This window comes from Larus michahellis, chromosome 19, assembly GCF_964199755.1.
Source record: "Larus michahellis chromosome 19, bLarMic1.1, whole genome shotgun sequence".
NCBI classification, from domain to species: Eukaryota; Metazoa; Chordata; class Aves; order Charadriiformes; family Laridae; genus Larus; species Larus michahellis.
In genome coordinates this window covers 4,796,391-4,812,827 of record NC_133914.1, presented here as the reverse complement: position 1 = coordinate 4,812,827, position 16,437 = coordinate 4,796,391, and the positions used below count along the sequence as shown (strand labels likewise).

Below are 16,437 nucleotides of genomic sequence, written 5' to 3'. Positions count from 1 at the left end.
ACAGGCTGCACTGGGAGGATTTAAAGATAGAAACAAAAGTAGGAGCGAACCAAACAATGGAAAAATGCCGCCTCCTTCCCATACGCACCAGACCCCGAAGCAGCACGACCGACGCTTCGACCAGGCAGCCGCCAGCAGGAGATAAACCAGTTCCAGGCAGGGAACGATGCTTTGGTTGTTGGCTTTTTTTTTCTTTAAGGCAAATAGAAAGTATCAGACACAGATGAGGATTCTTTTTTTTTTTTTTTAAAACACTTTTACAGTTGTCAAGAGTTTTGTACAAATCAAAGCATCCCTTTTAAAATCTCCATTATTACAAACATACAAAGGAACAATGTTATTACTACAAATCATCGGCTACTCAACTGCATGATCAATTTATCACAATTAAAAAAAAAAACCCCAAAACGTAAGAGTATATACAGGGCCTTTCTCCCTCTATTTATTTCTGTATCTTGAGGGAAGCGAAAAAGCAGAGCCCCCATTTTAAAAAAAAAAAAAAAAAAAAAAAAAATATCCCGTCAACGCACCTCATTTTCTAAAAACGTGTGAAGTATAAAATTAGGTGAGTATTTTCCTGCTGTCACACTCTGGCAAAGTGTAACAACTTTTTTTTTTTTTTTTTTCCTTTTTTTCACATCAGAAGTCTCCTAAAAAAAAATTTAAAAAAAAAAAAAAAGAACAAAAAAAACCCCCACATGGCAGAGTGTCTGATGCTGCAGTGTGCTCCTTCCATGCCGGAAGCCAACATCATCAAAAAAAGTGCCTTTGAATAAAATCATCTTTAGTAACAAAAAAAAAAAAAAGAAAAAAAAAGGAGAAAAAAATAAATCACAAGTTAAAAGCTTAATAAAAACCCTGACGGAGCAGCCAGCCCTGCATCAAAAAAGACAATTTTTCCTCTTCGCTACCTACCTTTAGCGCTGCTCCAAAGGTTTTATCTCCTACTCCTCCGCCCCGAGGGTCTCCAAACCCTGAGCTCTTTCTTCCCAGCCGGAATGGAGCTGGGTGCCCAGCTGGCGAGGAGCTGAGCCGTGCCTTCCCCTCCACACTGGCCAAGTGCTTTTTATCCACCCCCCCAAACCCCAAAAGCCCGAGCCTGGGGAGCTGGAAGGGTCTGTGGTCTCCGTGCCGTTTCTGAGAAGCACGTCCCTGTTACAGGGAACTTCCGTAGCCCTTTTATTCTGCTGGTTTTCAATCAGCAGTGAGAAACGTCCCTGGAGAGCCCCCAAAAAAACCACTCCCTGACTTGGGTCGCTGCCTGAGTAAGCGCTTTCCTGGAGCCAACCTGGCCCCTATTTCTGCATCTGGAAGGGAGCTATGGGGCAGGGAAAGGGGGAGAAGAGGGCCAGCTCCATCCAGGGACTGAGGGGAGCAGAAGGAACATCCAAGCCTTGAACTCTCCTCGCGTAAAGCAATGGAGTAAGAGACGCTCGATCACACCAAGCTGCAGAAGTCATCAAAGCCTCAAAGGTCACCGAGTAACCAGGGCACCGGGGCAGGGGAAGGGGGATACGGGGTGAAATTTGGGTCTGTATCATTACACTCTGGCTCCCAACCCAAAAGGTATCAGAACAAAACAAGAAAACACAAAACCAGGCAGTTCGGTTTGCCAAGTTGACATAGAAAAGCAAAAAAACAAAACAAAACAAACCCAAAAAACTTCCAAGATAAATACATAAGCCCCCGTTTTTGGAAGCATCTTCAAAAAGCTGGATCAACCGTTCTCAGCAGCGGCACAACCTTCCAGTAACGTCTGTTGGGCTGGTGATTTATCGGCTTCCTTTTGAAGAGGGAACAGTTCAAGAAAAAAATAAAAAAAATAAAAAAAATTCAAGCTCCCACCACACGCAGCTCCCGTCTTATCTGCGTTAACGACTGGCCACGGTTATTGCCTCCCAGCAGCAGGTTGGGAACCAGCACGAAGTCTCTAATGCAGCAGGTTCCTGTTTGCTAATGGAAAGGGTTGGCAGTGGTAGTAACTGGTTAGGAAAAAAACTTCGTCCAGAATGCAGTACTTCAAGGGGTGTGTGTGTGGGGGGGAATATTTAGGATGGCTGGGACCTCTCCCCGCGGATCAACAGACCAGTACTCAACAGAGATCGAAACCAGCCACGCTGAAGCATGCTGTCGCAAGGCAACACACACCAGGCGTTTCCATCGAGTCCACGGCAGTGGGATAGTGACAACACTGAGGTTTTGGCTTCCAGCGATCAGGCGGGTCTCCTAGACTCCTTGGCTAATGCTGGGGAAAGCTCCCAGACTGGGGGGTTTGGTTTTAAGGGGAGGTTATTGCTCCCGACTTCTCAGGCTTTTTGCCCTTCGACAGGGCAGCTGCTTGCTTCAGGAGTTCTCTGTTCTTGGCCTGGAAACACAGTGAAAACGGGTATTTAATGGCACGGATCATCACCGGTTCTAGGGATCCTAGAATTGCCTGGACAGAAGCTGCTGGCATCCTGCGCGCAGGCGAAAAAAAGGAGGATGTTGCTGCACGGCATCACAGCACGAGCTCAAGTCCCGCATCTCATCTCTAACCACCCAGAAAGGGCTCTGCACATCCCTTCCCCCTCGCGTCCCCCCGCTGTAACTGAGAAGTGGGCTGAAAGTTAAGAGCTTCCACGGTGAAAGGTGACAAATGCGCAACTCGCATCAAACCAGCCGAGGACACTCACCAAGGTCAGCGGGACTGGCTTTCCTTCCTTCCTTCCCCTTTCACCAGCCACCCTGCTTTCACAGCGTGAGAGGCAACGGAGCAAAACTCTGGTGACTGAAGCTCCCGTCCTGACTCTTTGTTTTAGCAACTCGAAGGCCAGCTTCCCCCACCCCGCGCTCTCACTTCTATCAAAAAAAGCGGGTTGGAGCAGCTGACTGTTCTCCAGCTTTGCTTCACCCTTGGTTTCGTCACATGCCACCAACGTTTTATCAGGATTCAGCGCTGTGCTGACCCTGCATCCCCACTAGAAGCCTTCCGAACCCACCAAACATGAAACGACTTAGTCTCTCTATTTTACGCTGAATTAAAAGTCATGGCAACTTAGGCACAAGGCTCTCTAGCCCCTTCCACCAAACTTCTGAGCTCACTCTCCTCTAGCCTATGTCGTAAATCACGCTACAGCAGTAGGATAAAGGGTAGAACCCATGTGAAGCCAGATACGGGTCTTCTGCATTGGTTTCCAGTGAATGAATGAATATGCAAAGGGTTACTAGAGGAATTAAACCCTCTGCTCCAGTGCTGCACGCGGTAAAGCAGCTTCTTTTACCTCCTGCAGACTGGAAGAATACAGGCACCCCTGCTTCCCCCCAAGAAAAGACAACACAAAATAATAAAACCCCCACAGCACGTTCAAAAAAGTGAATCATATGAACACTTCAAGGCACCTACAATACACCGAGTGGATTTGAGTTTTTATTTTGGAATCAGTGAAGAAAGTTTCCAGAGCCTCAGTCAATACCAGCTGAAGTAAAACATTCGGACACCAGAGAGGAGGAGTTCGGGGCAGTCCCAGTCCGAGCTAAGTACAAACAGCACAGACATGCAAACCCCTCTCCACCCACCCAGGAGAGACAGGAGGCTGCAGGCAAACCTGCTCGTGGAGCTGCTGCTCCCTTTTTCTTTTCAGAATTAAGCAAGTTTAAGGCTGTTGGAAGGTGTCTGACAGCTTTCAAGGCAGAAGTCCTCCTTGAGCTACAGCAGAGGCAGCAGCGGGGTATCCTGTTCCCACACACACCGAGCAACCAGCGTGCGCTGCCTTAAACCACTGCAAGGATGGGGGGGGGTCGTCTCCCACTTAGCCCTTGACCTCGCAGCCAGGGCTGTCAAGGCAACCAAAAAGTGGTGGTTTGGGCTAATGGAAAATTGTCTATTCAGAACCGGAGTAAACACTAACTCATTCTTTGCAGGCCACCCAAAGCTACGAGATAGAAACAGCTCTGGGCTGACACAGGCGGCGCAGGATCAATAAAGCAGAACAGAGACAGAAGGCTCTGGCTGTCATCAGTCCCTCAAACACAAACCACCAGTGCCTCCCAGCTCACGAGGAGCGGGACGCGCAGCCAGCCCTCGGCACACCACACACAGATATTCCAACCTTCAGACAGGCTTACAGCGCTTAAGAATGTGCATTGTGAAGGGGATCTCACAGGCACCAGCTTTCTGACAGCAGCTGTAGTCTCTAAAACCTGTCTTCCACTCCGATAATTAACTTGGGTGTGTGCTGATGGAGGAGGGGCTGTTTTCTCAGGGGGAACATACAAGCCTTTTGTCTTATCCCCTCCCATTTCTCATGGCGAGGGCTTTAGACCATTATAAACCCCAGAGTAATTAAAGGGTGCAAAGTTCATTTCTGTGTCTGGTTTCTTCCCTGTAACCAGCTCCCCTTTGACCCGATCTTGTCGGTGGCTCAGAGCGTATTCATGCTGATAGTCTGCCTAGTGTTTCCATGGCCATGACAAGAATCCTGCTCTCCCTGTTCCCTCCAGCTCAGGGACTCCTTTATTTGGACTAGAGAGATACAGTGCTAGAGGAACTGCCAATTGTTTCTGAAGCTTTGTTCTCTCTGGTAACCGGTCACATAAATCACATTAAGAGCTACGTGGTGCAGGGAGCTGACAAAGGTTCTGCAGTCGGGAGAAACAGGTTCAAACCTGCTTTTGGCAAGGGGTTAAAATGAGTTTGAGGGTTCCCATCTAGTCCACGGGGGACACAACACAGCGCTTTACAATACAGAAGTCTGAGCCTGAGTAGAGAGCAGCAAGGAGGATATAAATAGGGGTTATGATGTACCGCAGCCTGGTACAGAGCTGGGGAGGGGCTCGCCCGGCAGAGCAGAGAGGCCGCAGGACAGGGCAGAGAAGCGTTAGAAGAGCTGTGTGTGCAGCAGCTCACGGGGTGTTGTGAACAGGAGTGTCCTCGGTCACTCCTGGGTACAGCACAGCTCAGCAAATTAAAACAAAAATGCTGTCACCTGTAACTGCTCCATGACCTCCTTGTGTGTCTTCTCCATTTGGTTCATCTTTGCCCTCATCTGCGATTCCTGGTACTGCAGGTCGGCCTTCAGCTCTGTGATCTGCAGATAAACCAGTAAGAAGCAAGTGAGGTGGAAGAAGAAATAAAGGCTTTAACCCCAGGCGAACCTTGCCACAGAAAACACCTCTGCAGAAGTTGTGTGAGACTGGATGAGTTCAGAAACGTGCTGGGGTGGGTAGGGGGAGCGCAAAGAGACCAGAACCGTACCACTGAGCAGCACAGAGAAGCAGGAGCAGCCAGGGCTGTCTTTCTGCACAGAGCGGCATGTTTCCTCTCAGTTTTGCCCCAACATGGAGATCTCCAAGACAGTGGTCAGAAAATGACCCTTTATGAAATGAGATCTCCTGGGTGGGTCCAGAAACCCCCTTTAACTTTGGAAAGGAGGCAGCCTGGAAACAGCCAGAAACTCTCTTGCTCACTCCGAGATAAAAAGCCAGACTCCGCTGGAGTGCGATCTGCGTGAATATGTCAGCATGCTGTGGGGGGGAAGCAAGCCAAGGGCTGTACCTTCTTCTCCTTCTCCAAAATCATCTGATCTTTCTGGTGCAGCATCTTTTTTAAAGTAGCCACTTCCTCCTTCAGCTGGGCAATGATAACAAAGTGGTCAGTGCCAGGAGAGTCCAGGGCGAGGTCCGGAGAAAAACTGCAACAAAGAAGAGGGAAAGACTCTCATCAGGACCCCTTCTCTTCCTTGAAGCAGGGAAACGCCCACAGACGGCACTCGAAGGAGAACGGGAATCGTTTCATGGTACACATTGTATCCTCCAAACACTCCTTGAATGCAGGTGTTACCTGTTTCCCTGCCCTGGATGCCACATGGAATTTGGGAAGCACATGGTATGAAACAGAGGCAACAGGGATTACGTGCGATATATTGAGTTGTATTATCGTGTGATCAGCAGGGACACGGGACTGCTACAGGTGACATCGGCCAGCGTCTGCAGCAACCATTCGAACAGCAAGGATCCCTTTTCCAACCAAAGAGTTGGGGACAGCAACCAGAGAGCTAATGAAACTTTGTACAAGCACTTAGGAACCCTCCTAGCTCGCAGGCAGACCTTGGATGCACAGCAAAATTTTTCACTAAATGTAAACAAACATTCTGGCAAGGAAGGAACATGAAAGAGAAACAAATAACCTCAAGCTAAACAAACAAAGCAAAGGGAGATACCTAGATTAAAGTCAGCACTGTCCTCAGCAGGGAAAAGGGGTAAAAAGACATGCTGGACTTTTGTATTTTGATTCCACCCTGACACTGCAATTTAGGAAAAAGTTTCATCACCACTTGAGAGCAGGAAAGATTCTCTCCAGAAGACAGAGAAATAGCCGAACGCACTACTTGTGCACCACCGGGTACTCTAAACCTAAGCAACCAGCTGAAAACTTATCTGGGCAAGTCGCTCTCCTGCACTGGTGATTCACAAGTGTCCCTACGTGATACCCAGTGAAGGGGGCAGCCACGCACAGTCTTGCACTACAGGAATATTTCAGATTGTAAAATACAACAAACTACAGGCCCAGGGACCTCACCTGATCTTTGCCTGCCTTCTGTTCCTCACCGCTGTAACGATAAACCCGATTTTTATCTCCTGGTGATAAAAGGGCAGCACACTCCCAGCCACACACACCTGAAATTGCTGTATAAAAAGTTAACAGTAATAAGACAACAAAGCTTCACCTAGAAGATTACTTCAAGTCTGGCCGTTGTCAGACAGCACTGCTGCTATAAATAGCCAGGGTTACCTGAAGCCTGACATTTTTTTAAAGTCTCCAGAGTAGGTCAATATATCTTAAGGCCTGCATTCAGCTCTACAGCTGGGAGCTGCAGCGGACTGAGGAAGGCATGGTCTGAACCCAAAATGCTCCCCCTCTCAAATACGCTGCCACCTCCGTGCTTCCAGTCCCCCATCCGTACACTGAGGCTGAGAACACTGTCCGCTCACTTCACACAGGTTCTCCTCTTGTGCCTGGAAATAATCCACTGCCTAATTAAAAGCACACTCTGTGTCGTTTCGACTGGTTAGCAAGGATCTGGCAGAAGAAAAGGCTCTTTCCACCACTGTGCTGGGGAATCTACAGAGGGAAACCGAGCAGGGGCAGCTTCACAGATCTGAAAGTCACAGGACAGCCCTGCGGCACTGGGAGAGAAAGCTTGGCAAAGGAAAACTCAGAACGGAGGGTCTGCAGGAGGCAGCCTGCAGTGGAAGAGTCTTTCATGGTTAAAACATGCTGACAGCAGAGCCCACACCGTAAGATGCGGCAGGTCCCTGGGTACACCAGCTCTGGCGCTGTGCTTGTCACGCTGGGCAGCTCTCGAGTGCAGGAGAGGTTCATACACGCACATTAGTCGAGAATACCTCCATTTTAAAACCATTCCTGAGTACAGTTTCCCCAAGCGGAGGCTGTGCAAGATGATGGTGGGTGCTCCAGCACCTTTCTGTGTGCAAGCACATTACCAACAGCAGCTTTAATTTCCCACTCAGTGCAAATATGCTGAGGAGGAGAGAAAGAGAGAGAAAAAAAAAGCAGCCTCTACAGAGAAATAAAGGCTTCCTCACTGATTCCCTCTGGCTAAAAACAAACTCTTGCTTACACCATTCCTTTGCCCAGGCAGGCTTGCCTCCTGCCATATCCTGGGGTGATAAAGAGTGCTGGGAGATGCTCACATTTCCCTGTGCGGCTCCGGCAGGAAAAATTCCCTCCTTGTCAGCTCCTGTTGCAGAGCACACTGTGGAGTCGAGGAGGTGAGAGCCGGCCCTGCCACCCAGCGGGGAGAAGGGACAGGCAGGCCACCAGCCTTCCACAGAGCTGCTCTCGCACTCAGACGACCTGGTAGCCAGCCCCAGGGCTTCGAGGACTCTGGGCTCTGCACCCACAAGTGGGTGACGGTGGGCTCAGGGTGCCCAGGCATCCTCTCCTGTCAAGTATGTTGAGCACAGGCAGGTATTTTTCTGTCCAGTTGCTGCAAAATGCACCCTGATATGTGTCAAGGTGCTAATTAAAGAAGCAGCTATGTTTTTTCCTTTTTCTTTTTTTTTTTTTTTTTTAAAGACTGACAAGTTAGTAATGAAAGGTTTCTCTGTCTTAAACCCCGCGTTATGGAAGCAGCCCGAGACTCCAAAATTAGAAGGAAAACTGCCAAATACAAGTTGCTCCATTCCTTTAAGAAACAGATTAAAAATTAAAACGACCAACCAACTAAAAAAAGCCATTACCCCTACAAACAAACTCCATACTCCTAGCCCCTTGGAATAGGTCAGGGGGACATGTGCTTTGAACAGTCTAAAATGCATGCCTCTAATTAAAGTCATTTAATGAGCTCCTGTTGCTTTCAATGGAGACAGAGGAAAAAATGGAGTTCTTCCTAAGCCACCTGCCTCTCTATGACTACCTTAAACTCCATACCTGTTAAATGGTTGAAATCAGCCAAAACAAACACCAAACCTGAAGATTTTGCTATTCAAGTCAGGCTAGCATAAAGAGTCACGAACCAGGCTGACCGAACCAGCACCCAAGTTTCACCTCAGACAAAAATACCCGCCATGAGCAAAAATCCATCCAGGTCAACAGGAACCAGCACCTGAACTTACACTTCCTCTAACACCACCAAGAGCAGGTGCAGTCCAGGACTTCTCTACGCAAATGAGAATGGTTGTACTAAATGAACTTTGCTGCTCAGCATCCTGCAGCATCACTGCCCTCCCCCAGCCAGCTCAGTCAGCAGCGCTCATCGTGGCTTGGTGTTAAAAGCACAATTTAGCACCTTGTCTATAGTCACAGAAGAAGGGACTGCAGCGTGTTGATCCGCAGAGTCTGGAACATAAAAACACTTCTGGCAGCATTTGCACAAGAGGATGGGGACACCAAGCCCTGCCCGAATCAGGACAGCACAGCACCAGAGGCTGGAGGTGACACTGGGGTGCTCACACAGGCAGGGGCAGCCCAGGACAGCAGGATTAGTAGGTCAAGGTCTGCAGTGATCAAGAGACAGTGGGCAAGCAGGGCCAGTGCTGTTAGCTCCTCACAGAGCTCACCCAGCACAAACCATTCATCGCCACACATTAAATGACCTCGGAAATCACTCAGTCCCCATATCACAGCCATTGGGAGCAACATCCACTCCAAAATATGTAAGAGAATCACATACAGAGGGAATTCAGTAAGACGCACTTATTGTATCCACAAAGGAGCGACAATTGCAGATAAGCTGGACCCTGCTGGAGATGTTGCCAAAGTCAGCTGAGCTCACGTGTGCCCAAATTTTGTCCAGCTGAAGGCTGCATCAGACCTTTGGCTAGAGCCCATGGCCAAGACACGCTGTACAGAAAGCTGTGACTGATCTCAGCAGCGAAGAGGTGCTGGATGTGTATCACCCCACTCCAGACTACGCTGCTGCTGCTGAAAACATCCTTGCACTGCGGCAGGCCCTAACTCCACACTCAAGCTGCGACCCGGACTCCAGGCTGACTCTGGGCAGGGGGAACAATCTTACAGAAAATTGTGCAAGAGGGGAGGGTTTTGGGGGGGTTCATCCTCACAAAAAGCCCTGCAACTCCAAAACCACACTTAATGAACCACCATTATTATTCCTCTCAAGAAACACAGCCATGTGTCTATTTAAGGCAGCTGCAGCTTGCCTTTTCTACAGCACATTGCTGGAGCTCTTCAGTAGTTGCTAAAATTACACACAGTTTGTTACTGGGATTCATCAAAAAAAGTCTGTGGCAAGGACCACAGCCTTGGCAGGAGCCAGACTGACAACATCTGACACAAGAGCAAAATGAAGGCATTTGATTCCTTTAGTACATGCTCCTGTTTTGCAAACGAATGGCTGAGCAATTGATGCCAGAGCATGGGACCTTTTGCTTCTTGGGTATTTTCAAGCCAGCAGGGGTATTACAATGAGCTGTCAGGTCTCAGCCCAGGCTTTAGTGAGCAGATAAAAATACCTGGTGCTGCGCTATAGCCCGGAGAGCAGCCTCAGCAGGTGAGCAGGAACCTCTCTAGAGGGAACGCTGATGGGCTGCACCAGTTCTACCAGGGATCTCTCACCAGCACTGAAGGCAGTCAGATGAATTCTCTGACCACTCCGTGCTCAGCCACAGCTCCCAAGCCACAGTTAATCCTTAGATTTTCCAGCCTTTCACTGAAAACACCATTCAGATGATAAATGGTCTTTTAGACAACTCCATAGGAATCACTGCCTTACAAATATTTAAGTTCTGTTTCCCATTGTAGCATTTCACATATTAACAAACATCGACAAGGTGTCAATAGTATCTATAGGATAGATGTGATTTGTGATCTCGAAGACAAGACATTCAAGGCAGGTAGCAATTAATGAATTACCAGTGGCTTTAACAGACCCTTTGGCACTAATGAGCCTATGCTCTGGTCCCAATTCACTGCTGTTTGGAAAGAAATCCATCGAGAGGGACAGTTTCCGTGTAGGAGTCATTTCCCAGGGAGTGAGGGAGGGAGGGCAACAGGGGAGAAAACAACGGGTGATCTCACTTCAGGATGTCAGTGCCTTGAGAAACAGGACAATGGTGGGCACCGGGACTCTGTTGGGAAGCAGCCCACTGCGCCAACGTGGACGGGGCACTCTGGATAGGGGGACAAAGCATCTCGGGAGAGGAAGGAACGCTGAGAATCAGAGAGGAAAGGCAGGAATGAAAATATGCATGTACAAGACCGTAAAAAAATAAAAATCCATCTCAATCTCCTGTTTCTGCTAGTGACTCCCATTCTGCTGCGCATGCAGCTGGCATCAACACAATCCAGCAAAAACTGCGACTGCAGAATGGGATCGGATGCTTTCAAAGCTGTTTGGTTGCTTGTCCCTCCCCCAGAAGGCAGGAGAGGAAATGGGAGGTGGGTCTTGATCCTCTCCTCTGAGGCAGTCTCCCTGCAGATCAGTCTGATAGCCCCGAAAGCACAAAACCTGCAGACCTCGACCCTACAGCGCAGCCAAGAGCCCCCCTCTCCCTGTAACAGCGTGGAGAGGATAAAGCTGATCTGGCTGCAGTTTTTCTAACTGTTGGGGAGCTCAGCCAACAAGCAGTTTCTATTCTAGCAGGTACAGACGCTAGGTATTCTTTTCCTCTTCAAACCTATGTCTAAATGCCAGATAAGACTGGCATGCCAGGTTCCGGAAAGCTGCTAACACAGCCCCTTGAGGTCCCAAAGCTCGAGATCCCTGCTCTAGCATAAGAGCTTTCTCCTATTTGCACAGAACTCTGTCTTACAAAAACTTAGCAAACAAGACCGCCCGCCCACAATTTCCCCATGTAACAGGCTCACCTGTCACCATTGGCAGATATAGCATCAAACTTGGCTTTCTTCTTTGGGATTTCGTTCTGAATAGAAGAGGTGGATAAGGTTTTCTGGCTAGAAAAACGAGGAAATCGTATGTCAGAACCTAAATGACTTGCAGTCTAAAACAGAGAAGCAGATAAATATTCCCACCCACTTTGAACCTATTAAAACAAGATTTCCTAGCGCAAGAAAGAATGATAAAAAATTAATTCCTTGAAGAGTAGCTGGAGACTAAAAATAAACAGAAAGCAATGCGTCAGTCAGATCAGTAGGTAGGTGAACAACTCACGCTTAAAATCTACATTTCAATCATTAAATTTTACAAATGCAATTTAGCTTTAATTGTATACAAGTTCAGTAAGTTGAATCACTAAAAAGCACTGTCGGACTACAAGTCTACTCCAGCGCAGTGGGGTTTGCAAACTAGCAAAGCCTGACTTAGCCAGATTCTCCCGAACAACAGACAACTGCCAAAACCCATCACCAAGGTGCCGAGCCCCCAGGCGCTTCTCCCAGTTACTTTAAGGAGCGTGCCTAGGGAGCGTGGAGCAGCCAGGCACCCTCTTTGCTCACCCCAGAGGCAAGCTCACCCTGCGCAACAGAAAAGCTCCTGCAGGTTACCTGTTATAGTGGCTGCCACTGCTGAGCCTACTGTACTGTTCCTTCTCTTGCAGGCTCGCCCGGGAAGAGCTGCTTAGGTGTTTGCACTGCTCTTTGGTCTTCTGTAGGACCCGTTTGTAGGACAGCGTGCACAACCAGCATAGCAGCTTGCCATCCACCTGGAAGGCAAGAGAAAGAAAGGGGGAGAAGTTTTGGTCTTCCTTCCTGCCCACAAACCAAACACTGAGAAGACAAGAAGCACCGTCAGGCTTAAGATCACATACGAACAAGCAGCAATCCAAAAAGGATCCCTTGAGTATCTGGAAAGGGTAAGAATTGCATCTGGCATGGCTGGTGCAATGCAGACAGCACTCATTAATAGCAGCTTATCTATCGTAACAACAGCCTCTGCCAAGCTTCGCTTACCGACCGTCTTATAGCACCCATTCCCCAGGACAGGCTACCTCTGGTGGGATTTCTGTCAAAGCAACACCAAAGAATGGTACATGACAGGGTAATCACTGGAGACCAAAACCGATTGGGTCTCTGCTTGAGGAGGATCCACAGGAGGACAGGGATTATCAGTGAGAGATGTTTATAGCCTGCAGGAAGCAGGCCTTAGAAATACACACCTCCTAAGAAGCACTTATGTTGTTTAAGCACAGGGCGTGCAGAAGCCATGGAATGGGGTTCCTGGTGGAGGTATGGCACTTCCAGCTCCTCAGGCTACAGCACAAATATCGTTCCCCACCTCTCTTCCCAAGCAGGCACCTCACGTTTCACTCAGAGGCGCGTTCTCCTTTGCCAGCCCACCTACCCTTTGGCCAAATGCAAGAGATCTTCCACAGCTGATCTGGCAAAGGAGTTGAGGGGCTCAAAGACTAAACAGCTCCACAACACAGCTCCCACAGCAAAGCGCAACTCCAGAATCCAGAAAAATACTTTACAACAAAGAGACCCCCCCTTTTGAAATGCTCGAGATTATGTGAGGGAGATGGACAGACAATCACTGCCATCAGCCCTTTTACCTTTTTGGCCTCCTTTTATAGAGATACTGACCTTCTTTCTGTCATCCTTCCGGTCAAATGCACACTGCTGCTTGCACTGCTCGCAAGAGTGCGGAGGTCCATATTTCTTTTCGGAGTTCGTGCAACGCTGGCACTTGTTTCCAATAAATGCTGCTATAATGTTGCAGTACTGGCAGGGTTTTGGCTTTAAGAAACAAGAACAACTGATAGAGCAGTGCTGCCTAATTACATTAATACATTGCTCTTTCCCCTTCTCCCCATCACTTCAAAACTTTTATTTCCTCATTCCAACCTAAGTATAATGCTGATCCAGGAGACATAACTACATCTGGACCGCTGGTCTCCAGCTAAATGTATTTAGCCATGGCACCCAGACCATTTATTAAGGGCTATGAAATCTTCAGAAAATGTGTAACACCAAAATAGAAACAATCAAAATTGCTTTTTCAGATTTCAGACAGGCAGGAAAGAAAGATTTATCACTGCTTCCTGCAGCAATCTCAGTTTGTGTAAGCATGCTCTTGTTTCTATTGGGTATCGAATAGTTCATTTCCTGGCCTCAAATGATGCAGAGCGTCTCTTTTCTGCACTAAAAGAAGAGAAAAGGTAAAAGCTTCACGCTTGAGGGACCCACATATTATTGATCAGTCATGCTATTACAACAGAGCCAACCTATAAAACTGCTCTGGGATTCAGCAGGATAAAGACAAGAAAGATGAAAGGAAAAAAGGCTGGTGAGAACGAGCCCTGCTCACTTACTGTTCCATAGAGCTTCACGTTCTGAGCACACTTCTTGCATATTGTGTTGGTTTTGCTGTTAAAAAGAAGGACAGATCATTCTATTAACACTTCCTCAAAGAAAATTAAACCTCTGTGGTTAGGATCTCAGTCTCCCCTAGGCTCTGTCTCTAGTGGCAAGACTGTTTTCATCTTCACTAGGGACTCAGATATCAAAGTGCATTTCCTATACCCATCTGGTTGAGGATAATTTGCCAAAAAGTAGTATTAGTAGGAGGTATTTTTTAATTAAGGCATCCCCAGATGACACCAGTTTTTTGCCCTTACAAATACAGGGGTCTGATCAACGGCTAATTGGCAGCAGGCGTGACTCAGCACTGGTGACAGCCTCAGTTCTGGAGGAGGTCCGGTCTGGATGACGAGGTTAAGGCAGGACAAATACACCTCTGTCTTGACCAACAAACACAGGAAAGAACACCCCACACACTGCCCGCACTCAGCTACTGGATTTAGCAATCCTTCCTCTGTAAGCTACATAACTTGCAAAAAGGCAAAAAAGGCAAAAGCACAGCTAAAGAAAACACATTAGGAAATAATTTTTGGATACCAGAAATCAGGTAAGAGGAAAACTCGTGAGAAGATGCACTGACATCCTTTACTGGAAGATGCATCTGAACCCTGACCAAAAATAAAAACCAAGCAAAAGGTGCAAATCTAAGGACACCACAGAGGCATACCAACTCGCCCAGCAGACCTTTGAGGAAGGCCAAAGTTCCCCCCAGTATTCCACAGCAACAATCTGTTAAGGCTCAGTCATCAAAGGCGTGGAAACATTACGGTTCCTCGGGTGCGTCTGTTCTAAAGAAAACATCCTCTCCCCAGTTCAGCGGGCATTTACCTTTCCTGCTGGAATTCAGTCCTGCAGTAAGTGCATTTAACAATGGGATGCGCAATCCGGCACTCCTGCAACAACAGAAGCGTTTGGTGAGATGCAGTGCTTCCCCCACACACTGTTTCCCAAAAATACTAGATCACCTGCTGACCTCTGCACCCACCGCACGTACACACATCTGCCAAACCCTTCCTCCTTGTACAGTCATGTTGCTCTCACAAGGGCTGAGAGCAGAGGAAGGGCAACAGGAATGGCATGTGTCACAGGTGACCCACAAGTAAACTGAGATTCGTAACGAGGGCTTATTTGTGCCCAACGCCCACAGACAAGGGTCACAGTGGTTGGCCTCACCTCCCAGGGCAGGAACACGGAGTCCTGCCACAGTTATTCACACCTCTGCCCTCCACAAGCTTCCTGTGCCCGGAGTGCACTGTCCCGGCTCTTCTCTCACCCCATGCTTCGGAGGTTTCCCTGTGCCCGTCTGCTTTACCCCATCTGCCTCAGCAATCCCAGGCTACTTCATTTCCTGCCCTCTATTACTTGTCTCATCCCTGATCTCATTCTTCCTCACCCATCCAGACTGTGCCCCAAAACCCATCTACCTCCTTCAAGATACCACAAGATCTCCCCTAAACATCCCCAGACCGTCCCAAACACCCTGGCATCCCCCAAATGCCCCAGCCCTCTCCCCTTGCTAACACCCCCCCTCACAAACAGCCCTTCAATTGCCCCCAGGCCTTCCCTCATGAACAGCATCCGCTTACCTCCCAATTCTCCACAACAGCCCCACGACTCCCTCTCCAACGCCTTCCAAATACCCCCAGCACCCCCAAATGGCCTCCAGCGCCCTCAGGTCCCCCTGACAAACAGCTCCCAGATACTAGCCCCTCAACGCCATATCCCCCCCCCCCAGCCCCGCCACGGCCCCCAGGCTCTACCAGTCGCCCCCATGCCTCCAGCCCCTCCCCACACAGCCCCCAACTGCCCACCCCGTACCCTCAGGCCCCAAACAACCTCCCCGAGGCCCAAACCTCCCTCAGGGCCTCCCCACAAACAGCCCCCACCCCTCAGTTACCCCCAGGCCCTCCAAGAGCCCCCAGGCCCTCCAAACGCCCTCCTGCCTCCCTTCCTTCCCAAACAGCCCCGTAGTCGGCCCTTCACCCCCCCCCACCAGCAGCTCCCTCACAGACAAGCCCCCCGCAAATCCCCTTCCCCCCAGCACCCCCACGGGCCCCACCGGCCTCCCCGGACCTTGCAGAGCTGCTGGCCCTGGCTGAGCGCCTCGAAGGGGAAGCGCTGGTGGCACTTGGTGCAGGCGTAGAGCGCCGCCATCCCGCCGCCCCGCTGACAGGCGCAGCCCAGCCCGCCCCGGCCGCCCGGCTGCACGGCCCCGCCCCCTCCTGCCGCTCCGCCTCCTCGCCATTGGTCACCCGCCGCATCACTCAAGCTTTACCCGCTTCTCATTGGTCAACGCAGCCGTCATTCATAAGAGGGGGCGGAGCGGGGCCTCCTCTCCCCCACCCCCCCCGCCCTGTCCCTCCGCGGGCGTTGGGGAAGGGGAAGCGTTGACGTCACGCGCGGGGCGCTGCGCGGTGACGCAACCGACCTGCCCGCCCCCTCCGCGTGACGTGTCACGGGGGCGCGCGCGGCCGCGCCGGGTGTGTGTGTGGGGTGGGGGGGGGCTGGCCCAGAAGGCCTTGCGGGAGGGGACCCGGAAGTAGGGCCCGGGGCTGAGCTGGGCCAAGGCCGGGGGAAGGGGTTGAGCTGGGCCAGGGTTGAGAGAAGGGACTGAGCCAGGCCGGGCCTGGGCTAGGGAAGGGGCTGAGCTGGGCCAG

The 16,437-nt window shown here is 49.8% G+C and overlaps 1 protein-coding gene across 2 annotated transcripts; it reads right to left on the bottom strand.

Moving 5' to 3' along the window:
* Positions 1-224: 224 nt before the first annotated feature.
* On the bottom strand, positions 225-15,998 carry FAM76A (family with sequence similarity 76 member A). 2 transcript variants are annotated; one of them, XM_074563055.1, is made up of 10 exons: positions 15,854-15,967; positions 14,609-14,673; positions 13,732-13,786; positions 13,004-13,156; positions 11,966-12,123; positions 11,330-11,416; positions 10,541-10,672; positions 5,534-5,669; positions 4,965-5,066; positions 636-2,365 (listed from the first exon to the last, which is right to left on the bottom strand). In XM_074563055.1, exons 1-10 carry the CDS (start codon positions 15,932-15,934, stop codon positions 2,279-2,281), a joined length of 1,056 nt encoding a protein of 351 aa, XP_074419156.1. In that variant the 5' UTR covers positions 15,935-15,967; the 3' UTR covers positions 636-2,278. The 2 variants fall into 2 exon arrangements, with proteins under 2 accessions (XP_074419155.1, XP_074419156.1); XM_074563054.1 differs by lacking the exon at positions 10,541-10,672 and having other exon boundaries at positions 225-2,365; positions 15,854-15,998.
* Positions 15,999-16,437: the final 439 nt, after the last annotated feature.

What these genes read in the sequence shown, in the direction of transcription:
- FAM76A (XM_074563055.1), bottom strand. Translation starts at nt 15,934, where the DNA reads ATGGCGGCGCTCTACGCCTGCACCAAGTGCCACCAGCGCTTCCCCTTC. An exon ending in ACTGAATTCCAGCAGGAAAG is followed by an intron (nt 13,787 to 14,608) that starts GTAAATGCCCGC and finishes TCTTTTTAACAG; the next exon opens with CAAAACCAACACAATATGCA. An exon ending in ATATCTGCCAATGGTGACAG is followed by an intron (nt 10,673 to 11,329) that starts GTGAGCCTGTTA and finishes TCTGATTCTCAG; the next exon opens with CGTTCCTTCCTCTCCCGAGA.